The 25,798-nt window shown below is 40.7% G+C and overlaps 1 protein-coding gene across 8 annotated transcripts; it reads left to right on the top strand.

The window, feature by feature from the left end:
• Positions 1-849: 849 nt before the first annotated feature.
• zbtb33 (zinc finger and BTB domain containing 33) lies at positions 850-23,181 on the top strand. Of its 8 annotated transcripts, none has more exons than XM_041195215.1 (6): positions 873-936; positions 2,916-3,524; positions 7,405-7,718; positions 13,074-13,150; positions 14,991-15,029; positions 19,032-23,181. In XM_041195215.1, exon 6 carries the CDS (start codon positions 19,034-19,036, stop codon positions 20,885-20,887), a length of 1,854 nt encoding a protein of 617 aa, XP_041051149.1. In that variant the 5' UTR covers positions 873-936; positions 2,916-3,524; positions 7,405-7,718; positions 13,074-13,150; positions 14,991-15,029; positions 19,032-19,033; the 3' UTR covers positions 20,888-23,181. The 8 variants fall into 8 exon arrangements, with proteins under 8 accessions (XP_041051145.1, XP_041051149.1, XP_041051144.1 ...); XM_041195210.1 differs by having other exon boundaries at positions 7,376-7,718; XM_041195213.1 differs by lacking the exon at positions 7,405-7,718.
• The last annotated feature ends 2,617 nt before the right edge of the window (positions 23,182-25,798 follow it).

Here is a 25,798-nt window from a genome sequence, read left to right as displayed (position 1 = left end):
ATATATCTCTCCCTGTCTCTCTCTCTCTCTCTGTACATATCTCTCCCTGTCTCTCTCTCTCTCTCTGTACATATCTCTCCCTGTCTCTCTCTCTCTCTGTATATATCTCTCCCTGTCTCTCTCTCTCTGTATATATCTCTCCCTGTCTCTCTCTGTATATATCTCTCCCTGTATCTCTCTCTGTATATATCTCTCCCTGTCTCTCTGTATGTATCTCTCCCTGCTCTCTCTCTCTCTGTATGTATCTCTCTGTCTCTTTCTCTCTCTCCCTCTCTGTATGTATCTCTCCCTGTCTCTCTCTCTCTCTGTATATCTCTCCCTGTCTCTCTCTCTCTCTCTGTATATATCTCTCCCTGTCTCTCTCTCTCTCTCTGTATATATCTCTCCCTGTCTCTCTCTGTATATATCTCTCCCTGTATCTCTCTCTCTGTATATATCTCTCCCTGTATCTCTCTGTATAACTGTCCCCCTTCTCTCTCTCTGTATATATCTCTCCCGGTCTCTCTCTGTATATATCTCTCTCTCTCTCTCTGTATGTATCTCTCTGTCTCTTTCTCTCTCTCCCTCTCTGTATGTATCTCTCCCTGTCTCTCTCTGTATCCCCCTGTCTGTATCTCTCGCTCTCCATATCCAAGTCAGTATCCCTTTCTTTCTCTCTGTGTCTCTCCCTGCCTCCCAGTCTGTACCTGGCTCTCTCCCTGTTATCCAGTCTGTATCTCTATCTCTCCCTCGCTGTATATATATCTCTCTATTTCCTGCATGTATCTCTCGCTCTGTATCTGCTGTGGCTGGGGAGGGAGGCGGGGTGGGGGGGAGGGGGAGGGGGAGGGGCGGGCCGCCTCCGCTGCGCCCTCTGCAGTCCCCGGGCGGCGGTGCAGGGAAGCTCGGGCTCTTTCTTCTTTTCTTCTGCTCGCTTGTCAAGGCCCAGGAGGAACCGTAAGTACAGTCAGAAAGAGAGAGAGAGAAAAAACAACAAATTAAATTACCAGGAACTTCCTGTCTTCTTTGGTGAGAATGTAAATGGGTTTTCCAACATCCAGGCTGAGGCGGGAGAGGGAAAATAAAGTGGCTTTAGGTCGGAAATCGGCGCGACGTCGGCACCTTTAATGAACCAGGAAGAGAAAAGCCTGTCACTCTTGTCATTATTTGCTTCTTGGCGTCTTATATGCATAAAAATATTTTTCTGAGGTGATTATTTGGGGGGGGGGGGGGATAGGGTATTTCCCCCCCCCCTCCTCCTCCTCCTCCTCCTCCTCCTCTCTCTCTCTCCCTCTTCCCTCCTCCCAGGATGGAGAGTTATATCCAGATGAGTGAGTGGTTGTTTCCCCCCCTTAAAAAAAAAGGACTGGTGAATCTAGGCAGGCGGCACAAGAGGCAAAAAAGAGCCAGGAGTTTAAAAAAAATATAGCAACCAGACTCCTCTTTATACACAGATTATCCAGATAGATGTTAGTGGGATGTTTCCAGGCCTGTCTAGGCCTTGCACTGAAAGGCACAACTGTCCCTGTGGGCGTTTAAAATACTTGGTCCTAACGCAGGCATGCAGTTTTAGGGTTGTTCTTTTATTGCACAATTTTTATTTTCTTCTTCTTCACACTGTTCTTGGTGTGTGTGTGTGGGGGTGGGGTTGGGGGGACCTTGATTAGAATAGATTAGATCTTCAGTTGCATGACCCCTGAAGCATGCCAAAAGTATCCTTGATGTGCTTGCAGAATGCCAACTGTGTTTTGGGGGTATTGTCCGCTGTCCAGAAATGCACATTGTTTTTTTTTCTCTCTCCCTCTCTGCAATTGAAACTTTAGAGGAAAGTGCCCTAAGATTGCATGTTTTTAATTAATTAAAAATCCTATCTAACTTTTATCCTGTTTATTTAAATTGGAACAGATTTTGTTTTCAAATGAATAGCTGCCAGGGCATACCACAAAATTATTTTAGTGCAAGAGCATTTGCAGTGGAACAAAATGTAATCTGAATTTAAACATTTGCAAAAATTGAAGTTTTCATTCTGATCTACATTTTGATACTCTATTATTTTGTGTATGCCGCTTGCTGAAACTTTGAAGTTGCCCATCTCGTTATTCTTTCAATACATATCTTGCAAATCTACTTCCAGAAAGCAGAACACTCTAAGCCATGGGAGTTCTTCACAGCTATCATGACCATCTTCCATTTCTGTGGGACAAGGCTGCTATTTTGTGTTCTTCCCAGTGGCTTGGGTGTTAGTGAGACCTGGTTGACCTCAACATTCACTTAAGGTTAGGATTCTGATTGAAGTAAATTGAAAGTTAGGGAGAAAAAGTACTTTTGATGTCCCCCTCAGATACCCAAGGTCATTTGGCCAAGTCGAGTGGTAGATATGGCACTAAGCCATTTATGTCTACCGTCATTGATTAAACAAGCTAAAATTGCGGGAATGTGCAGCATCAATGCTAAAATAGTATGGCTGTTAGATGGTAGGTCTGGTTTTGAGCCCTCTCTCACTACAATCTACGTATATAAAAGTAAATAGACTGTTAATGGATTGATGTAAATATTGTTTTCTCAATCTGACTGAGTCCATTCTGTTACTTGGCTTACTATCAAACTCAAAAAGTAATTGTATGGATTTACTTTGTCCTCTTCAATTTTGACAACTTTTCTCTTACTGATGCTTTTCAAGGATTGACTGAGATTACTTTTATATTGCCCAGCTTTTTCAACCACTTTTTAAAGAAAAGTAGTTTGCATGTTACTAAACCCATTAACTACCTCTTTGTCCCAGTATTTAGCAAATGTGACCTCTGATAGTTTTCTGTAATATTCCCCGCCTACTTTTTGGTTTTGATGAGATTTAGCTAAAATATCCACTTGTATCTTCTGTTTACAGAGATTGATGGACTTGCTATGTATTTCCATAATTTTGTGTTTTATTTCAGACTTCCAGCATTTGTGATTTTTCCCTTTTTATCTATTTTTGGAAAATGGGGGCAAAAAATTAAATGTCAACAGCTTACAACGCAGAGTATGTTTACAGTGAGAGGAAATCTAGATGAATTTCCATTAACTAGCAATCAAGCTTTCATTAGTTTTGGATTTGTAATACTTGCAATCCCTTGCTCAGTGGGTATGTAATTTGACCCTGAGCCATACAGATTAGGAAGGCGCCATGTTTGATTCCTGGGTTTTGTTGAAGCAGCCAGTCTTAGCCAAGGCAGCAGTTGGAGTACTGTGAAAGGCCTTTAATTTAAAAAGGGGAAAATAAGTTGATTTAACTGAGTTCCCCCGTCCAGCTGCTATCCTAAGCCTGGAAGTGTGTGTGGGCAAGAAAGGAAGACCGGGAATGGGCCTGGCTGCAATGGCTGTCGAGTTGAATAACTGGCCAGCACTTGATATCAGTTGTTTACCACTGATGGACAAGCAGATTAAAGCTGCTTCACCACTCCCAATATTGTGGATCCAGGGTGATGTGCCCACGCAGCTGCCTGAGGAAAGTGCACTTCTTTGAAGTAACGTTAGCTGCTTGTTCACATGAAGCTGCATCCAGGGTAAGTAGTTCTTTCAGGAGGGGAGAGGTAAGGTGAGAGTATGAGGGAAGGGAGCAGAAATGATAGATGAGTGAGCACTGTTCTTAGCATGGTGTTTGAGTGTTCTGAATATGTGGGTGTGAGGTGGCATCATTCACTAGATGAATCTTAGTAAGTTCATTAGTCATTAGTGCAAAATGTGGGAAGGTAGTCCGATTGGTGTCTTTTTCTCTCCATCGTGGATATAATGTTACAAAGGTTATTCACAGCTGCATTGAAATGTTGCAAACAGCAATACGGAAACTAATGCTCTTCAGTGTGGAACTGGAGCAAGTACAATATACATAAATGGGCAAAACAAAAACCCAGAAGGAAATCAAAGAATGACATAAGAGGTGTAACATTGGAATGTTACCAAGTTCTTATATTCTCTCACTTTTGTTGGACGAGCCTTGCCCAGTACAATGAGCAGGCACCAAACTAGTACTACAGGCTGTGAATTTTCTATATCCTTAAGAGTTGCTAATTTGAATCCCACTCAATTTTTTTTGCTGTGTGGCCCTTGCAAATTGACACAAATCACACTGAATCTTGAAGCTCATTCATCCATTTAATTGGTGATAATAGTACTATACATTTTTTAAGTTAAAAGATCTTGACCTTTCCCTTGTGTAGGATTGTGGCACAATGTTGTTTTTAAAAAGACAGCTATCGTGTTTTGTTTACTGTTACAAGCAGCTGGTGAGAATTACTAATCGCATGTGACTTTATTCTTCTGACATTGCTGTCTTGTTAACACCTGTGAGGGAACAGGCTGATAGGAATAGATCTGTTCCTGTTTATTTTTAATTGTAGTTTTATAAATGACCCTATTTCCCCGAACAGAACATTCACCCTGAAGCCTGACCTTTGCTGCAGTAAACTATCTGAATTAAAATTAGTGTTGTATGCCAGGCCTTCCTCAGAAGTAGGCCTCATGTTGGTCCTACTGGGACAAACTGACTGTAAATGGGCTACAGGATGGTGATCCAAATCAGCCGATGCCCCCAGACCAATTGCTGCTTTTCGCCTTCCATGCTAACATTGGCTTATGACAAGTTTAAAAAGACGGCCTGCACATACCTTAATTATGTTTGCAGCGTGGGTGGCTAATACTACTTTTTACCTACTAACAACAGGGCAGTTCCATTCGATGTTAGTATGTGATTACAGGTCCTTGATTACCAAACTGAGTAAAAGCTTTAGAGAGTAGCAGCAGACAATATTCCGTGTTGTTTCACTGGATGAACCCTTTCATAGTGAAAGTGCAGAGATCAATTTTTAACTTGTACTTGCACATTGATTGAATCTGTGGTTATATTGAAGTTGAGAGATGTAATTGAGGATCATTATATTAAATGTGTGTGTGGTGCTGCAATGGTTACACCATACGTTCTCAATAGGTTAACAATAGCAATTAGAAATTTGCAAATGCAAAAAAAATTTTAAATTGAAGCAGCAACAGTGGCTGCTGGTAGGTAGGCCAGCTGTTGGGTGCATTACTGAGAGGGAATGGGCTAATAGTGGGAGTCAAGACTCGAGGTGATTCAGCTTCAAGCCTGTAGCCAGTCAGGTTATAGTGTTATGGGTCCAAATTTGTGCTGGTGGGAAGCCAAACCTTACATTGAATTTTGTTTATGGCAGCGCCAATTTGGAATACAGCAGCTTTCATTAGTAATGTGCTGCACACATGCCAGTGAATGTTTGGAGCACTTAACATGGAGGGGAAGTGAGGCACCCAGCAGGAAAACAAGAACATTTCGAATGGTTGGGGCGGGTGAAGATATCAAAGGCATGGCCACAGAAATGGGTGGAGAGGGGCTTTTTGCAGCAGCAAGGAAGAAATCAGGGCCAAGTGATTTTGGGGAAATGTTGCAAAAGGCAGAAGTGCACAATTGAATAATTGGGCTATGATGACAGATTCAAGGGAGCAGGGAACAAGAGAAAAGGGTGGGCAGGTTCATATAGCTTGAGAGATTGGGTGGAGTGAGGCTGTGGAGACATTTAAAGAGAGAGACACAGTAATCTTAAAGTAGACTTCCTGTAGCACAAGGAGCCAGTAGATATTGGCAAGCACAGAGTTACGGGGTTAGTAACAGTTTGAGGAGGAAGGTTGGTTATGAATTTTGTACTCAAGGGGACATGAAAGTTAAGTTCTAGATTAGCTGCAATTTTGGAGGGAGGCATATGAGGAGAATGTTGGAAAATGTAATCCTCATATGTAGCAAGACCTGGACAACATTCAAGTTTGGACTGATAAGTGGCAAGAAGCATTCGTGCCACACCAATGCTAGGCAATGACCATCTCCAACAAGAGAGAATCTAACCATCTACCCTTAACTGTCATGGCTACAAGAGTAGGTAAGAGGCTGGGAATTCTGCAGTGAGTAACTCATCCTCTGAACTCTCCAAAACCTATCCACCATTCACAAGGAACAAGCCAGGAGTGAAATGGAATACTTCCCACTTGCCTGGATGAGTGCGACTCTAACAGCACTTAAGCTCAACACCATCAAGGACAAAGCTGTCAGCTTGGTCGCCATCCTATCCACCATCTTAAGCATTCCTCCCCTTTGCTACTGGTGCACAGTGACAGCAGTGTGTACCATAGACAAGATGCACTGCAGCAACTCACCAAGTTTCCTCCACAGCATCTTACAAACCTGTGACATCTGCCTAGAAGAACAAGGGAAGCAGATGCATGGGAGCACTACCACCTGGAAGTTCCCCTCCAATCCCCATTCTGATTTGGAAATATATCGTCGTTCCCTCACTGTGGCTGGGTCAAAATCCTGGAACTCCCTCCCTAACAGCACTGTGGGTGTACATACACCACGTGGATCGTAGTGGTTCAAGAAGGCAGCTCACCACCACCTTCTCAAGGGCAACTAGGGATGGGAAATAAATGGTGGCCTAGGCTGTTATGCTCATATCCCATTAAAGAATTTTTTAAAAATGTAGAGTTAAAGCCACTGTGGGGGAGTGATAGGAATTTGGCATGCAGAAGTCAGGACCTGGAAGATTATGGATATAATGATGGAGAGGATGTGGGATGAAAGGCTCAAGTTGACAGAGCAAGATGTCAAATGTGTGTACCATTAGTGAGCATGAGAACCTAGTCTGGGAGGTTGATGCAGGTGGGGCCAAAGAAATGTGTGTGCTGGTAGGGACTGAAAAGTGTGTCTTGGCTTTATTCAGTGTTGACCTGATGAAAAGGCCTGCATCTCCATGACCTGATGTCAAAGTGGCAGTCAGAAGATATAGCAGCTGTGTCAGGGATATGGGTGGAAGAGGAGAGGCAGAGTTGGATGTCATTGTGGGAACTGATTATGTCACTGAAGGATAATCTGCAGATCACATGGATGATGGATTCACAAATTGGCCTGAACTTGCTGGATATTTAGAAGGTGGATTCCAGGTAGAGTTCAGCTCCTGGGTCATGATGGCCTGGATTAGCGATAGGAATAACAGAAAAAGAAAAACCAGGTTACAAAAGAAAGAGATTAACGGCGTACACCATCATGAAAGAGTAAATCGGACAGCAACTTCTGGCAGCCGTACACATGCAATTAAGCGACTTCTAGCATTTACTGATATAGCTGAGGAACTGATTATTCTTGTGGGATAATAGTGTATTCTTGAGCATTGGTACAAAGGGATGACGGTGAGGCGGACAATTTAAAGACACCTCAAAACCCAAGACAAAACTGTCCATTAAAACCGTGCAGATCTACAGTTGGGAAAACACGTATTGTGGCATTTATGTCTCTTTGCAGACTTTCTTAAGCATCAGTTAAAGATTGTGAGTTGTCTTTTTGTGTTTTTTGTTCCAGTTTGGCTCATTTGTAGCACTGATTTCTAGGTTAGAGGTTTGAGTCTCACCACGAATCTGAGCTGACACTTCGCTGTTGTCCAAGTTGTTGTTCTTTGAATGAGGCATTAAACTGAGCCATCCTTTGCCTGTTCGGTGAGACGTTAAAGATCCCATGGAATTGGAAGAAGAACAGGAAGAACTCCTAGTGTCCTGATCAACGTTCTACCCTCAAGCAATACCACTAAAAATTATCATTCATCTTGTAAAATTTTGCTTGTGTGAAGCGGCTATTATGCTTACATGCCTCATCATAATTCATTGAATGTGAAATGTTTTGACATGCTTCTGATGGATATGATCAGGTACTACATAAATACAGATCTTTCTTTGAGTATATATACAACCATGTCTTGTGTAATTACTGTTCAAACTCAAATTGTTTGGGTGGCAGCTAGGATTTGGTGGTTGTGTTTTGGAAGGTTCAGACACCATACTGGGTACCAGAGCAGCATCTCTTATGTAAAGCACCATTAAGAGGCAACTGATACAAAATCAAATTTATCCAAAATTAGGGAACTTCATGGCTAGAGCCAAGTTGGGCAAATGTGGATTGCCTTGGCTACAAAATTGGGTTAGGGATTTATTATGGGAAGGATGGAATGGGAGGGAGGTGATGGTATATAAGGCATGGAAAGGCATGAGAGAGATGGATGGGATGATAGAATTAGTTAAGTTTACTAATTTGACCACAAATGTTTTGTGTGTTTCTGCTAGTTGTACAGTAACCCCAGGCATTGCCTGTGCAAATTACCCCATGTATTATAAATTCACTTGCATTACTACAAAGCAAGGCTGCAATATAAACTTGTACACTTGCACTCTACTTGCCAAATGTTAGCTAGTAAAGGTAGTGAGTAGGTGAGCCATGTGTAACAGAGAGGCCCCTGCACAATGCAGAGCTGGAGAATCTCATTCTGGGTGCTGGGTGAGGCTGCTACATTTAACTTTAGGGTTTCTGGTTCAGGGAGGGAAATATCAACCAAGGTTACTACTCCCAGTGATTCCCGCCTGCAGTGCGTGTGAGGGCATGATGTTGGTGAGGACAAGGTTGGGCTTGTCTGTAATATTCCTTAAAGAGTGACTCTTCCAACTCCAGCCCAGCAAGGAACAATTATCGTCAGGATGAAAAGAGAAGGGGCATTGTGAAAATTGATGGAAAAGAAACTTGTATTCAGAGTTGAAAATAGAGTTATGGATGTTTAACTTTTTATACTATTTTTCTTTCCCCTTGGTCACTTTTCTTCACTCCTTTTTTTGTATTCAGGGGTGACTGAAAAAGCTTTGGTTTAGATTTTCAATGTTCGCTTGTAGATTGAAAACAGAACCTGGATCCACACCATTAAAATTATAATCATAATAATACAGGTGTAAAGATGGCTTGTCGCTTAAGATTTTTCTCTAATTATCTTACATTAAAATGCCTTTTATTTTGAAATACTTAAAAAAGCTGTATCTTTCCAAATTTCCCTTCATCTGACATCCACAAATGATTCCTTTTAACATGGTTTCTGATCAGGTTTGGGGACCATGCTCAGTTTCTATCCCCCTGCCTAGGAAGAGGACACAGAAACTGATTGTGAGGCTGGATTGTGTGCTAACTCAATGAGGAGTGCAGATTGAACTTTGTACCATTCCGTTTGGCATGGCTTGGTCGTACATTTACTCACCAACAAGGAAGCCCCTACAATGACTTTAGTGCAACAAATGGTTCTAGAAAACCATGTTTGACTTAAGTAAAACTCTTGCTGGCAGTGGTGCAGTTAAGTCGTGGGCTGAGTGTTTTTGTATCACCCTTATAGTGAAGTCCCTGACTCGGACAGGGATGGTGGTGTTGGGGATTACTGAATTATTACTAAACGCATTCCCACAAAGGAGGTTCAAGGAAAGTAGGAGCTGAAAGTCTCCTGGGCAGCACTCGTGCACCACTCAGATTCAGAATGCCTTGTTCCATGTAGGTCTACAAAAGGTTGCCTTTAGACTATCTTGGAGTATTGCTGTTGAGACCTGGGGGAATTGGGGAACAAATAGAGGGAGTTCTCAGGTAATAGAAATTGGCTTTTAAATTCCTATGGGCAAAAATTCCACTAGTTTTTATTATAACAAAGAGAGGGATAGGGACAAGGAGGGAGGTGTATGTAGCAAGGACCTGAAGAGTGGCAAAGGTGAAACTGTGCGTTTGATTTCTCTTCACAATGTGGCTGCAATTAGATGCTTGTGATGTGGAGATCTGTGGTCATGACTCCAAGTTCTGCTACTTAGAACATTGCGCTTTATGTCTGAATCTTTGAAAAGTAAATCATTTCATGACCTGTTGAGGTAATATATAATATAAAAAGTTATGCCGCGGAGTAGTAGTCCCTAATTACCTACAGTTGAGTTGCCAAGGTGAGGCATTGAGAGAAATCAAAAACAGTGATGGAGTTAACCCAGGACATTTGCAGATCTCTTAACCACCATTTGTCTTTATGATTGAATAATGCGCAAAACAAATTGGAACTTCATTGTTTTCTCAGTTAGTTTTTCAGCTCAGCTTTGATCTTGAGGTTTATAAATAACCACAAACTCCTTGCCACCACCACACCCCAATCTCCCCCCACCCCCAACTCTTTTAAAAATCAGTGCAGCATAGCAAATGTAGGTCTGTTGAAGAAATCCCATCAATCTTGCATCCAGCTTCCAGTCAGAACGACCTACTTCTTCAGTGTTGGCAGGCATGGCTGCAAATTCTTGATTATTTTCTGGCCAGTTGAATCAAATTGTTAACATGTAGCAATAAAGACCATGACTCAGAACCACAAAAACGATGTGTTTAAGCCAAACCCCTCGCCAGTCATAGTCCACAAGCACAAGTATCCAGGCAACAGGCCATGGAGGAGTCTATTGCAAAGAGGACAAACAGTTGCTCCAGATCTCATTCTTTTGTATCGAAAGACTAAAATTAGCAGTTGTAATGTTTGATGTTGACTACACCGTATGTGTTTTCATGTCAGTTATCATACAAAGCCTCTTTCCAGACTTTTAAAACAATACTTTGTTGAGACCTCAGTTTTACTCATTACTAATGACAGATTTTGAGGCCCTATTACATTAACATTTGGCAGCATCTTCAAAATGATATGCAGTTCTTTGTTTTAGCAAGGAAAGAGTGTGTTTCATTATGTTCTGTAAGCCCTTTTACCCATGCCATTCCTCTGCCAAAGATTGAACTTGTTGTGGATTACGATACTGGCTGCCTTTTCCCAAATGACCAATGCTCATCACTTGAGTCGAAGCAATGATTGTGGGTGAAATGGTCCACAACAAGGGATCACCACTGAACCAAAACCAGTGGGATGCACATCACAGTAGGGCTAATTTGATAGTGATTGGGAGTGGGAAGCCTAGTTGATGCCATTCCACCCCTCAAATTTGAGATGCTGAAGCCATTTGTATGACTTTTGCTGCAACCCTGTCTGGTATCAAGGTAACATCACATCTCCAGGCCCAATGTAAGACAGGGCAGTGGACTTAAGTACCGAGTGAGCTGTGGGAGTAGTCACATTTTTTCAGATCTCTAAAACAATACATTTGAAATATGTAACACTACACACCTTTATTGCTAGTTTTCCAATGTACTCCTGGCTTGCCTCCCATCTTCCACCCTCTGTAAACTTTAACTCATCCAAAACTCTGTAGCCTGTATCCTAACTCATGCCAAGCCCCATTCATCCAGCACCTCTGTGCTCACTGACCTATTTTTTGCGTTCTGTCAAGCTGCTCCTTAAGTTTAAAATTCTCACCCTTGTGTTCATATTTCTCCATGGACTTGCCACAACCTACTTCAGTAATCTCTTCTGGTCCAACAACGTCCGAGAACTCTGCATTCCTCTAATTCTGTCTCTTGGGTAGTCCTGATTTTCTTTGCTTCACCACCGGAGGCCTGGCCGTCAAGGCCCTAAATTCTGGCATTTCTCCCCTAACCTTTTGTGTCTCCATCTCTTCTTTAAGACCCTCCTTAAACCCCACCTCTGATCAAGCCTTTGGTGACTTGTCCTATTGTCTCTTTACGTGGTTTGTTGTCATTTTTTTCCGCCGATAACACTCTTATGGGGTACCTTGGAATATTTTATAAATGGAAGGTGCTATATAAATGCAATGTGTTGTTGTTTGAAGTACCAACCACAGATGGCTGTGTTGCGCCAAATAATTTATTTTAATTAAGTACTCCCTTATTTGCTAGCTTTTGCGCAAGAAAAAATATTGGTGGCATCTTTCATTAGCCAGTTGTAGGAGGGAATTTGTACTTACGAAGGGACCAATGAAAACACCTTATTTCTTTCCTTAACTAAGTGGTATAAGGAAAAATAAGCTATTTTGAAAATGACCAGGATTTTGTGATTGTAACGATGGTGAAGCCAACAGTGTTCACCTTTGTCACTCCACTGAAACTGACAGCAACTTTAGGAGTCTGCAGATGGGCAGAGTAGACCAAAAATCCCAAAATTGCTGAAGTTGAGGTTCCCCCAGAGTGCAATCCCTGAGCAATCATTGGGTTGACCAGAACTTTCACCTTTCTGCTGTTAGTCTTGCTATAAAAACAACCCTTGAGAAAAGCTTCACCTTGTTGAATGAGGTGTAACTAGGTTTTTAATGGAGTAATAACTTTGTGCTTACTGCTAATACCTTCACTGGCCCTTGGAAAGCTAATGTTATATTTGTGGAACATCAAATTTCTGCACTGTGAAAATAATTCTCCACATCTTAAATTTTTCTAAAAGTTTGTTTATATTGATATTTTAACTTCTACCTTTAGCCACTTGATCATTTATTTTGCTATCTGAAAATTTAAGTTAAAAGTGAAGGGATTCAGTGCTATTAACTTTTTGGTTTGCTGTCTGTGTGAATATTTTAATGTGATTGGTTGTTCGCCTTGCTTGCCAACTACACTGCTGCTGCATGCTTGGAGATCCTGTTGACTTGATGCCAGATTTAGACTGTTGTTGAGAAAGGGGAAAACCACACCATATAGGATCACGAGATCTTTGTGGGCTGATCTCTTCTTCAAGGTCAACAGTGAACACTGTTGCTTCACCAATGACCAGAAAGTTGGGTCCAACATCTTATCTTGATGTTGTTTGGTCAATAAGCTCAGAATTAAACATTTTTCTTAAGTAAGTTTTTAAAAAAATTCTTTCGTGGGATGTGGGCATCGCTGGCTAGGCCCACAGTATTTATTGCCAATCCCTAATTGCCCTTGCTCAGAGGGCATTTAAGAGCCTAAAGGGTATTAGTGAACCAGGTAGGCTTTTACAATCGTCAATGGTTTCATGGTCGTCATCAGACTTTTCACCAAATGCTGTAGTGGGATTGGAACCCAGATCCCCAGAGCATTTGCCTGGGTCTTTGGAATACCAGCCAGTGACAGTACCACTATGCCACCACCTTCCCATGAAAGTGAAAGTATCTTATAACAGCAGCTTGGTACAGAAGTGCGCAGCCAAAATGTTTTTTGTCAGGTTCTTAAAAATTCTAAAGCAGAAAGTTTTCTCCTCTCCCCAGATAGCTTTAGTGAGTAGTGGTAATGATGAGTCAGATTACACTAGCTGAGCTGGATTGGGTGTTTGCATTAACAGAAAAGACATTATTTTATGTAATTTTCACCTGTTAAAAATGACCAGAAACTTCTATGAGGAGGGAGTGGCAGAATAACAGCTGTCCAAGAGGCACAAATTGTACAAAGATCTTCTTCTTTAAGGTAGGTTTTAAACCAATTTGTTAGAAATCATGGCTTATCAGATAAGTTTGGAGGGTTATCACATGGAAGTGGCTTTGTGGAGGAGGGTAGAAAATTACCTTAAAGTTCAGGGTTTGAAATTCCTGCATGCATTAGTATTAGTTAAGCTTTTATGTCAGATACATTTTCACAAATTCGTTAACCCACGCATTGAGCACAGGATGTTGAAATTCCTCCCGTGTGCGTTTTTTTGTACTGGTAGTTGACACTTTCATGTCAAATTCCTGCGTGTGGTGTTTTAACAAAAACGTTGAAAAGCACTGTGTGATTTCAGTAAAATACCGCTCACAGGCATTTGACACGATTGCATTAACCACTGTAGTAAAAATATTATGTGGAGGATTTTCAACCCTCTTGTGTTCCAGATTTTTTCTTAACCCTTAAGGTGCTAGTTATTGTCTTTGTTAAGGTAGCTGCAACTCCTGGTTATTCAGTAGATAAAAGTTGATGTGTAGCAGACTTTTTTAATCCAGTGTTTCGAAGTACTATATTGACAACTACTTTTCCAAGTCTGAGGCAGACATGTTCTGCATTCCGTTGTGTAATATAAAGAATTTGAATTTGTACTGAAATGAGTGCTGATGTTTACTATATCCGGGCATTTTTATGTATAATGTGCAATTGTTTTGTGAATTTAATTTCATGATTTGTAAATTTTTATGCAGTACACTAGAACCTAAATTGCAAAGGGAACTTTGTTTCAAAATCCCCAGTTTTCTAATTACACAGGGTATAGAAATTGATTTAATATGGGAATGTATGTTCATTGATGGCTCAACAAAAAATGTACTGTATGGTATTCTACAGAGCCAAGAAATCTCGGATTTGACCTGATCTATTGAGTTAGGTGGCCTTAGCCAGAGCATTGCTGTAGTTAACCCTCGAGGGAAATTAAGAACTTTCAAATATTCCCATTCATGAAATGCTCCCACCAGTGGAACTGAAAGCTGGAAAATGTGTACATGTGGATGCTGAGTGAATATTTAATTGGGCTTGGCTGTGATACTGTCCATGTCTTATGGCCAATAAACATTCACTGCTGAGGCTTGCACAGAGAAGATGGCCACGGGATACTGGAGAGCAGCAGTGTATGAGTTCTGCCCACACCGAGGCTCATGTAAATAATGAACATTTTTATGATGGTGTCTGTTGCCTATGGAAACATACCTCAGTAAGCAGTTGAGCTCTCCAGTAGCAGTTATATTACACTCTGGGCTCTAGTATGTGCTCTCAGTGATCTCCACAGTCCATTTCTTTAAAAAACTTGTAGAGAATGACATTGTGTTGCAAGTACTGTGGAAAGGAAAGCCATATGTACTGGGGAAAGGAAAATATCTTGTACTTTCTTATATCCTCACTTGGCCAATATGTTTTTGTTAACTTTTGTAAGCCTTTGTCCATTCTGAAGTTCTGAGGCAGAGAGACAGTGAAATAAATATATAATTTGGACGTTGAGGTACTTGAGTTTGGAACCATTAAGATTGCAGAGGTACAGGGTTTAAGAACCCAGGACAGAAAACTAGACTAACAGCTTTACACTTCGTAAGATGTGAAAGGCTTAAAAAATGAAAATGAATGGAAAATCTTTTAGGTACCATAAAATTAATGAACTTTTGTTTGTTATGCACCTCAGCTTGAGAATTAGCTGAAAGTTGAATGAATTTGACAGTTATCATTGACCTTCAGTCAACCAAATTATCAAGATAGAATGCTTCTTTTTAAAAAACCTGCTTTCTGGAGTTTAATTGTTTTATAGACGCTTACATTTCAATCTAAAATTGTATGTTTTTATTTTTTGCAGATCATTGCAAAGAAAGCGTGACCTTTCAAAATATAAAAGGTAAATGTAGAACTTAAATGCCTATTTGAATGATTCTTGTTGTCTCCATTTACCTGAATTGAAACTTTTCAGAGTACATCATTTTAGTGGGATTTCTTGACAATGGATTTATCCTTAATTATCTATTTGATTAGAACTCTTGCGTCCAGTGTGACTCAGATCTTACTTGAAATTACCAGACGCATCAGTCCTTATAATTGACATAGAAACAAAAATTAGCGATTAGCTGGAATAAAGACCTAATAAATACATAATCCAATTGATGAACATGAATAGATTAAAAATAGTTAGATTCAATGTAATGTGAATTAATAGCCAGTAAGCAGCAGCAAAACTGAGCAATCTAATTGCTCAATTTCTTCCTAAACCCACCAATCCTGAACTAGCAAGAGGGAGAATCTACCTAAATAAATTTATAACTTTTATTTGATATTTGATTTTACAGCTAATTGAAATATATTTATTTATGTAACCTAAGCAACTTATGAATGATTAAACTATATATAATAACATGCCTATTCTTCCTTAAAGTTTCTTGCACAGTTTTGTAAATGCCTAGAATATTTTCTGGTAGAAAGTTACACAGAGCTTGCAGTACTTGTCTAGAACTTGAATTATTGGGCTTGGCTTTGCTGCTGATACTTATATTTTTTCTGATTTACTGTAGTCACTACCTATCCTGATAATTCATACCCCCTTCATTTCAAGTCCATTGCATATTCTGATACCTGTGCCCTCTTCAACAAACCAGCTTTTTTTCTTTTTGTGACTAGGCCAGGCCTAGTGCAATCCATTCATTTTGCTTCATTTAGCAGCCCAGCCTGCTTCTTGTGATTCCTGTGCTCCATCAACTGGCCCCTGCCAACTCGCTGTTAATCTTCCCGTCAGCAGCTGAACTAGAATTGCCGAGATTCCTTTCAACTCTTCCGTGGCCCACTCAACCAGCCGCCAGTCATTCCTGCCCCAACACCGATTTATTCCTACCTTCACAACTTGTCCAGCTCTTGTACTGAATTTACTAACCGTACGTGGATTGCTGCAGTTGAACACAGCATCACAACAGTGGTCAACAGGCACTTTTAGGAAAACACAATATGAATCCTGACTTGCTGCTACTTCTCAAACTATTAATTTCATCTCACTATATGCTCTGCTAGGCTATCTGCTCACTTCTTGGCTCACTTTCTTGCTTGTGTATCCGAAATGCTTCCTCTTTATCCACCCATCCTCGGCAAGTCCTGGATAGCTCCCCAACCCAACCCAAGAGTTTTCTTCACCCCATGATAATCCTGCTTCGCTGAAAGTACTTCTTGACCCACCTGCCCGCTTCAAATACTTTGGGGGTCAACAAGAGGTGAGGAAGAGTGAGAGCTGAAGAAGAAGGTAAAAGCAGGTGGAAGGAGAAAAAGACTGAAATTGTGCCGTGAAAGGAAGACGGAACTGGAGGGAGAGGGGGTGGACGAAAAGAAAGAAGTGAAAGAAAAGACAGAGACGTTTGAGCAGACTGAGCTAGAGGGATACGAGATGCTGAGAGCTTCCTGGTGAGGCTAAGTTCAAAATAGCTTGAAAATGACTGAATTAGAAAGTTTTTATTACTAAGGATGGTGATGGCTCTGAGCAATTTGTGAGTGAATGTGGGCATAAAAATATAAGAACAAGATTTTGCTCCAGGGCTGCAGGATTTAGTTCCAACAAAATTAATTTGCTACTCCCAAGAGCTGCAGTGGCCACACTTAAAGTCCCCTTGCTCCCCATCTAAACATTTCTCCATAGCCTATGTCCCATCTATGGCATTTCTCGCTCAGAGCTGATAATTCTGTGCTTGCCAACAGTAAGATATCTGCAATTCCTCCATTTTGATTCAGGCAAATGATTTGTTCTTGGGTTTGGTTGCTATTGGACCTGGGCCTGTACTTAGGACTTGTGCCTATGTTCTGGCCTACTTCAAATTCTCCCAGCATTCATTCTCCCAACATGCCACCTCCCTGAGCTTCTAGAACCCAGATCTTCCAGTAATTTTATCACCAGTATTTTCACACCCCTTCTGGTCCCTGTTGCTCCCATTCCTCAGAGTAGTATTCCACACTACTAGCCCAGTTTCCCCAGATCCCTCCTTGTCTAGTGCTACCCTAATGCTACTCTGTCCTCCCTTTACCTGATCCCAGCCACTCTAAGATAAGTTTTGGTCTCCTTATTTAAGGAAGGATGTAAATGCATTGGAGTTGGTTCAAAGGAGGTTTACGAGTTTGATACCTAGGATGAGTGGGTTGTCTTATGAAGAAAGGTTGGACAGACTGGGCTTGTTTCCATTGGAGTTTAGAAGAATGAGGAGTGATATGATTGAAGTATACAGTACCCTGAATGTCCTTGATAAGGTGAACATTGAGGATGTTTCCTCATGTGGATGAGTCCAGAACTAGGGGGCATTGTTTTAAAATTAGTAACGCCCTTTTAGGACAGAGATGAGGAGAAATTTTTTCTCTGAGGGTTGTGTGACTTTGGAATTCTCTGCCTCAGAAGGTGGTGGAAGCGGGGTCATTGAATATTTTTAAGGCAGAGGTGGATAGATTCTTGTTAGGCAAGGGAATCAAAGGTTATTGGGGTTAGATGGGAATGTGGAAATCAAAACACAAGAAGAACAGCCACGATCTTATTGAATCGCAGAGCAGGTTTGAGGGGCCGAAAGGTCTACTCCTGTTCCTATTTCTTGTATTCTTATGTTCTAAAAGTTTTACCAGATCTCAAATTGCAAAGTTACCAAATGTTTCCAGTCCTCAGCACTTCCGATTACTTACGTGACTATTTTTTCTCTGCCAAATACCCAACCAAGCCGTCTACCTCACTGATCACTTCCTCCCAAGCTCTATCCCAAATACTGTGCTTTCCCCCAGCCACAGAATGACCCTCATTGAGCCTTGGCTCCACATTCCCTGTCACCTGCCTGTGATGCAGTACCTTGCTGACAACTTCAATTAGCCCACACAATCAACCCAGTATTGTTGTTTTCCACCTTCTGGCAAGTCCTGGGGCAAACTAAACTAAAAAGAAACCATTGAGAGCTACCACATAATGTCATTGGAAACAGGCAGAACAGAGAGAAGGCAGGAATTACAGAATGAGTGAAATGGAAACCAAGTCAAAAACATGATTGTGATATCAGTACTGCAATGAGTAAAGTAATAACCAAAGAGGGAGGGGGGGGGGAGTGGGGGGAAAGAGGGAAACAAAAAAACTGGAACTCAATAAGAAAATAGGAAAGAAGTTACATGGTCATAGGGAGATGGATTTTTTTTGCCAAAGGAGATGAAATATATTAGAATTCATTATCCATTATTTGTCAATGGAACAGTTGATTCTGTAACTCACCATGAACAGCACAGGGTATCCACTTGTTTTTAGTAACATGTTTTTCAAATTCTCCTAACAAAAACTATTCCAATGTGTCCTCTGGCATGACCTAAATATAAGGCACCACGGTAATTGGGGTAAAATTTCCACAGCGGTTCTTCTGATCTTCTTTTAGTTTGGCAGAAGATCACCAGAGAAATAGTCCAACAGCTGTTTTCGTGCAAGTAATGGTGGGAGGTAGGGAGAACCCCTTTGGAAATTTTATTCCACATGTTTTTAACCAACAAAATATACACTGTAGCAAAACAGCTTTCCTTGGGTGAACCATTTTTAATTAACTTTTTAACTTCAAAATAATTTGAGAAAACACTGGATGTTAAAATATTGCAGTATGGATTCGTTGTAAATCTTTTCCTGATGTATTCCTGTGGGATTATACTCCACCCTTAAATTTATACAAAATAGGTTACAATCCAAATCGGATCAAGTCATAAACGGTATGTTATGCTGCATTAAGTCTTTATTATTTCCACAGAGTAAAATAAAATAAATTAAACTGCTTTTTGGAGTAAGTTTGTTCACTTAACAGGATTTGACCATAGTCTGTCAGCTGGCTCATCTTCATTGGAAATGTTGTCTTTATTTTTGATCTAGTTATGGAGAGCAAAAAACTTATTAGTGCAACTGACATTCATCACTCGGGAACATTGTTGAAGTCTCTAAATGAGCAGCGTGCCCAAGGACTATTCTGTGACATTACCATAATTGTGGAAGATCGCAAATTTCGAGCACATAAGAATGTCTTGTCATCTGCTAGTAGCTACTTCCATCAGCTTTTCAGTCTCGATGGGGCTAACAACATATACGGACAAGTCCTTGAGTTGAACTTTGTCAGAGCAGAGGTGTTTGCAGAGGTTCTGAATTTTATCTACAGCTCCAAATTGGTGCGAGTGAATGCTGAACTTGTAAGTGAGTTGATTCAGTCTGGGCAGGCCCTGGGGCTAAAGTTCCTTGCTGACTTAGGGGAATCACTTTCAAAGTTAAAAGCAGTAGCACCTGCTACGGACAGTGCTGCTTCTGTGACAGATTCCAAGGGTGAAGCTCCACAGAAAGTTGCTGCTGATCCAACAGTGGAACCTGAACGCTTGATTATACATGTTGAAGAAGGAGGCCTGGGACCACGAATAACTGATGCTTTCTCTCTGTCTAGTGCAGAGTTTAGGGATTCTAAAGGTAACAGTCAAGCCTCGGTCAGTGGTGAAGATTCAGAGGATAATGATGACGTAATTTTCTGCAGTGAAATTACACCACCCAAACACCCCTCCAATATAGCTAGTAACAGTTTAGTGCAAACAAATATTATTATTCCCAATATACCAGTGAGTTCTGACAACTTAGGGGCTCAAACGAAGCACGTCACTCTGTTGCCAGAGAGATCTCCGAAAGTTGGGGATTTCAAAGTCAAAATCTCTGATGGTAGCACAGGGAGTGGGCAGAATACTGTAATTAACCAGCAAAGCACAAAGATCGTAAATACGAAGTACGTTCAAGATGGCAAACATCCTGTAACCATAGTTAAAACAGCTGCCATTGATACTTTGTCTAAAGGTTGCAGAGTCTATGCAAATATTGACACAAACCCCAATACGTATCACATTGTGGTACCAAACAAAGACGACCTTGCCAACCGTGAACCCAAACAGAACAAGGAGCCTAGATCCCCTGAAAAAAAGTTGCTGCTGATCGGAGACAAGGTATCTGGCGATGGAGGCCACTCAAGTTTTCAAATCATGCCTGAAAATTCTGCTAATCATCTAAATAACTCAAGACCTGTGTTCATCAATGATCAGTACTTTCCAGATGCAAAACGAATGAAAAGGGAACAAGATCATTATGAGTTAATTGTAGATGGACGTGTCTTTTATGTTTGTATTGTTTGTAAGCGATCATATGCCTGCCTGACTAGCCTGAGAAGGCACTTCAATGTTCATTCCTGGGAGAAGAAATACCCTTGCCATTACTGTGAGAAAGTGTTCCCTCTGGCAGAATATCGTACTAAGCATGAAATTCTCCACACTGGTGAACGGCGATACCAGTGCTTGACATGTGGAGAGACCTTCATCAACTACCAGGTGATGGCATCGCACATTAGGTCAGTTCATAGCAAAAAGACTGGCAAGAGTGCAGCTGAAGATGAGACTGTTTCCGATTCCAAACTTTACCGCTTGCTGCCATGCAAAACCTTACAGATCAGGCAATATGGATTCCTGACTGCAAGTGGTTCGGGTGCCATGGCTGAGATTAATGAAGATGGAATTGTATATCATGTAGATGATGATGATGATGCAGATGCTCCACAGCAGACCCCGCAGACCATAGGAGGCAGCAAGCCAACAAGCTGGGATGATATTTTTCCTCAGGAAGGAACCCCTGTTTACAGGTACAATTCCTTAGATGGCAATTCCGAATTAGAGTTTGTTATACCAGAGTCCTTCAGAGAACTGGCATGAAGTCATTCAGACTATGATGGAACTAAGCATAGCAAGAAAGTGGATTGTGATACCTGGTAAACTGCTGATAGACAGCCATTGGTGATATTAATGTACTAACTGACCAGTTAAGCATTCGTGTTTCAGGCAAACAAAAGATTCAGTGGCTGGACCATTGTATGGCTAACTTACAATCTTTTTTAAAAGTGTTTCTGTCAAACGTAATGATGTCGGTGTAGTATACATCATGAATGTGAAACAGAATCTAGTCATGGTTTTGAACTAAGATGCGGTTTCTACAGAGGTTTCATCGGAAGTGGCCAGAAGTTAATGGGCATTTATATCTGAAGTACATTGAAAGAGTTTTCAATTTCTTTAGTCTTTACTGATCAAACAGCCATTACCCAGAAGTCTATTTTTTGCATATTTCTGTGCAGATAACTGAATTTGTAGAATTTTATGTGTTAGCACTTTTCATTTTACATTGTAGAGCTGGGGTAAAAGGCTGCTGTTGATTTTTTTCTGGCAAACTCTTAAAAAATCATCTTCCTACAAGTAGCAAATCACTTTACTCTCCACTATATAACACACTTTATTAATCACTCAGTCCTTCCTAAACTGACACCTCACTACCTTTAAAACATGATGTCTCAAAGGTCACTGGAGAGCGATCAAAAGTATGAGAGTGTTGTGTTTAACTTCGGCAGCAGTGTCATTAAACAAAACTTTACAATGGTAGAAAGCTTAGTTCCAGCCACTATTGTTAGTGATGGACAGGTGCAAATGCTGGTGCAAGTAGCTCTGGTGCTAACACCATGGAAGGGAAAGGTTAATGATAACAGGTTCACGTCCATATTAGACAACCATAGTTCAACCCAGAAAGCCCATATTCCTTTCTCCCATGATCATTTGTCTTGCAGTATTAATCAATCTTTCACAACTTTATAGTAATAATGTATCCATTTGAATTAAAACAAAATATTAAAAATGTGCCTAATTAAGCTAGATTTAATACATATAGAGTGAATAATGAGAAGAGATGGGTTAGGAAAAATTATCTAACCCATGAGCCTGTTGTGTAGTCCACCATGAAAGGTGAATTATTTTGAATGACCCAATACCAAGCAGACTTCTCACTGGCCATTGTCTTGATATTTGTTGTATTGATTATATCTATTAAGCTAGATGCTAATGCAGTACTTTGGGATGAAAGCTTTTAAATCTAACAGTTCGAAAATTGAACTGTTCTTTACAATATCTGGCTTACCTGAGATATGCATGTTAAGCGATATTTTCTTGCCAGATTCCAATTTTTCAAATATTATTCCTGTTTGTTTTTCTACTGTGAAGTTGGTAGCCTGTATGATTTTAAAAAAAGCAATATCCTGCTTTCCATTTTCAAAGTGGAATAGCATCTTAATTGTCATTTTCGTAAATGCTTAGGGACTTAATTTATCGTTTTGTAGCTCCAATGATTGTACTGCTAGAGTAAGTTTTGGGCACACAGCCACTCAGAAGGCTGGGGATTGCAAGGTTTTATTAGTGAGGTGGTTGATGCAGCTTAATGATGCCTTTTCATCCAAAATGCTTTTCAGATTTTTTTTAATATTCCTAACTAAAAAAATATTCGATTGAGAATATTTTATTGGCCTAAACACCCCACAGTTGTGGTGTACGTCTTTAACCTGGTCTATCATTACCTTGGTATACATTATTAAAAGCAAAAAAAATAAAAATTTGCTTTCACATTAAGTACTGTTGGCTTACAATATTGGAAATGTGTTTTGTAGAAAACTTCTGTTTAGTACCTATTCAGGAGTAAACTCTTAGCAAAATGATTTTTTTTGTAAATGCTTCACTGTACGGATCAACATTGTACATATGCTTCACTTTGGGCAAAGAAACATGGTCCCATAAGTCTTCTGAAATGTAGAAGAGTAATTAAACATGTAAAAGGAATAGCCTATCATTTTGTTTGTAACAGTTTTGCATGCATAGATTAGAACAAAACTGCAGAATAGAAAATCTTTTTACACTTGCATTACAATAATTTTTTTCTAATTACCTGCAGATTGGAAAAATTATGTTGGTCTATATAATACTGTTATGTCCTATTGTGCAAGCAAGATTAATGCTTTTGTACCAGTGAAAATAATAAAACTACTAATATGTAAATATAGTTGTAACAAAGCTTCTTCCTTAGTATAGGTTATTGTTAAGTCACTTTTCTAGTTTCTTTAATTTTGAGCCTTAGAATGTAAGTTTATTTATTGTATTTGCTCTTTTGATGATAAAAATAAAACTTTCAGAACATATTGACTTGTACCTGTCCATACTGTATGTGTTTTGTTTAAATAACTAATAACAAATATGGAATCCCTTAGCCTTCATGAAAAATATACTTTTTATAATGGAACTGGAATTTCTATGACCATGCAGTAAGAATGTCCTTTTTGTTTAAAAGAAGTAAATGTGCAGGTTTGGTGATCTAAAATGTTCTTCTCCTTTTCTGAAGGGCTAGACTGCTGTTGGGTTACAATTCCATGGGTTTTGGCAACCCTCTGACTCTTAGTCGAGTGATGCTTCTCCATGCGTTAGCATGGATAGTTTTTTCTTTATTCATTCATGGGTTGTGGGAATTGCTGGCAAGGCCTGAATTTATTGCCTATCTCTAATTGCCCTGGAGAAAGTGAGCGCCTTCTTGAACTGCTGTAGTCTGTGTGGTTTAGAGTTCCAAGTCGTGATGTTGTGTGACTTGGAGGGGAACTTGCAAGGGGTGGTTTTTCCATGCATCTGCTACCCTTGTTCTTCTAGACACTAGTGGTAAGGGTTTGGAAGATGCTATCAAAGAACTATTGGCAAATTGTTGCAGTGCATCTTGTTGATGGTACACACTTCAACCATGGTGCCCCAGTGATGGAGGGAGTGAATGTTCAAGATGGTGGATGGGGTGCCATGCAAGTGGAGAGTATTCCACCACACTTTTCACTTGTACCTTTTAGATAGTGGAAAGGCTTTGGGGAATCAGGTGATGAGGCAGGCTATTGAATATTAACAGGGTATGCGACCAGGTAGCATCTATTTCAAACCCGATCCAGTCCACATATTTACACTGAAGAAGATACAGAAAAGATTCACAAGGATGATACCAGAACTGAAAGGATATACTTATCAGGAAAGCTGAACAGGCTTGGGGCTCTTGAGAAAAGATAAGAATAATGGGTGACCGATAGAGGTGTTGAAGATTATGGAAAGGTTTAATAAGGTAGATGTGGAAAAATATTTCCATTTGTAGGGGTGTCCGAAATTAGGAGCCATAAATATAAGATAATCACTAATTAATCCAACAAGTAATATAGGAGAAAATTCTTATCCAGAGAGTGATTATAATGTGGAATTTGCTATCACAAGGAGTGGTTCGGGTGATTGGCATAGATGCACTTGAGGAGAAGCTAGATAAACACATCAGAGAGAGAAAAGAATAGAAGGATATGTTGATAGCGTTAGATGAAGTGGGGTGCAAAGAGTCTCATGTAGATTATAGACCATTTGGGCTGAATGGCCTATTTCTGGGTCTTATGGCGGGATTTTCCGCACCTGCCCACTGCCGCGATCTTCCGGTCCTGCCACAAGTCAATGGATGTCTGGCTGGGGCGCCGCCTCGCCCTTGGCGGTCCCACCCGCGATGGGGCCGGAAAATCCCAGCCATAGGGAAGAATTTTCGAGTGCACAAGTGGGGGCGGGGCCCGCTCGCTGACGCGTAAAATGAAGCGTGGTGACGTCGGGCGTGTGTCCCGATGTCACCGCGCGTCATTTAGATAGTGAATTCAGCAGGCACGCAGCCAACTTGGTTGCGCGCCTGTCGAACTGTCAAAGGCCTATTAAGGCCATTAAGAAAGTAATTAAAGTTGTTAAGAATGTTGCCCGTCCAACCTTAAGTTTGGCAGGCAGGCGAAGAGCCCAGGCGGCCTTCACATTTTTCATGAAACCTCATCCATGGGCGGGATAAGGTTTCATGAAGGGTTTATTAATTAAATAAAAACTTTTGAAAAAATTCATTGGCATGTCCCAGCTCATGTGACACTGTCACATGAGGGGACATGTCTTAAAATATTTTCTTTTCTTCATTTAAATTTTTAAACCTTAAACTAATCTCCCTGAGGCACCTACGTAAGAGCGCAGGCCCAGACTCAGGGAATCTCCCCCTGCCCGCACATGGAGCGCTCAGCACTTCCGGGCGCGTGTCACGCTGGCGGGCCTTAATTGGCCCGCCCACGTAAAATGGCAGCATGGCGCCGATCGAGGTCGTGCCCACCCCCGCACAACCCCCCCCAACGGGGGGAAATTTCTGCCCATAGCCTTTTTAGTTCTATGTTCGTCTCATATGTTTTTGACAAACATCAAAGATCACTGGCTGGTGCTAATGAATGAGAACTCTGCCCAGTGACTTTCTGCCAGAGGAACACACTGTGTGGTTCCCTAGCTGAGATTGACCAACTTGAGTATAGAGCAGGGATCAGAGTTCCTGCTCTGCATGGCTCACTAGCATGCTACACACTAATTTACCCACTGAATTAGCAGGGGAGCCCATGAACATATTAATTGTGTACAGAGGGATTTATTCTCAAACAGTCTATTGTGCATCTGTCTGTGGACAATTGCTTGTTGTGTAAACAGTTTCAAATATACTTAATTAGGTTTTAATGAGATACCTAAAGTGATTTATTTTAGTCTAGTCAGTGTATTCCTTTCAAAAATAGTAATCTTATATTTGATTATGAATCACTACAGCCTTTCATTCACTAGAGAGCCAGGACTGGAATTTAATTATTTAATTCAGGGTGAGGGCAAGGAAATGCATCTATATAAATTTACAGTCCCCACACCCCTACCCTCCCACTCCACTCTGGTTTTAAAAGACTTGGCTGCAAA

Source organism: Carcharodon carcharias, chromosome 9 (assembly GCF_017639515.1).
Source record: "Carcharodon carcharias isolate sCarCar2 chromosome 9, sCarCar2.pri, whole genome shotgun sequence".
In the NCBI taxonomy this organism is placed as follows: Eukaryota; Metazoa; Chordata; class Chondrichthyes; order Lamniformes; family Lamnidae; genus Carcharodon; species Carcharodon carcharias.
Note: the sequence above shows the minus strand (reverse complement) of the source record. Positions and strands in the feature narration are given on the sequence as shown.

Bases quoted from the DNA above. Each gene is read 5' to 3' on its own strand.
- zbtb33 (XM_041195211.1), top strand. From the start codon at position 19,034: ATGGAGAGCAAAAAACTTATTAGTGCAACTGACATTCATCACTCGGGA.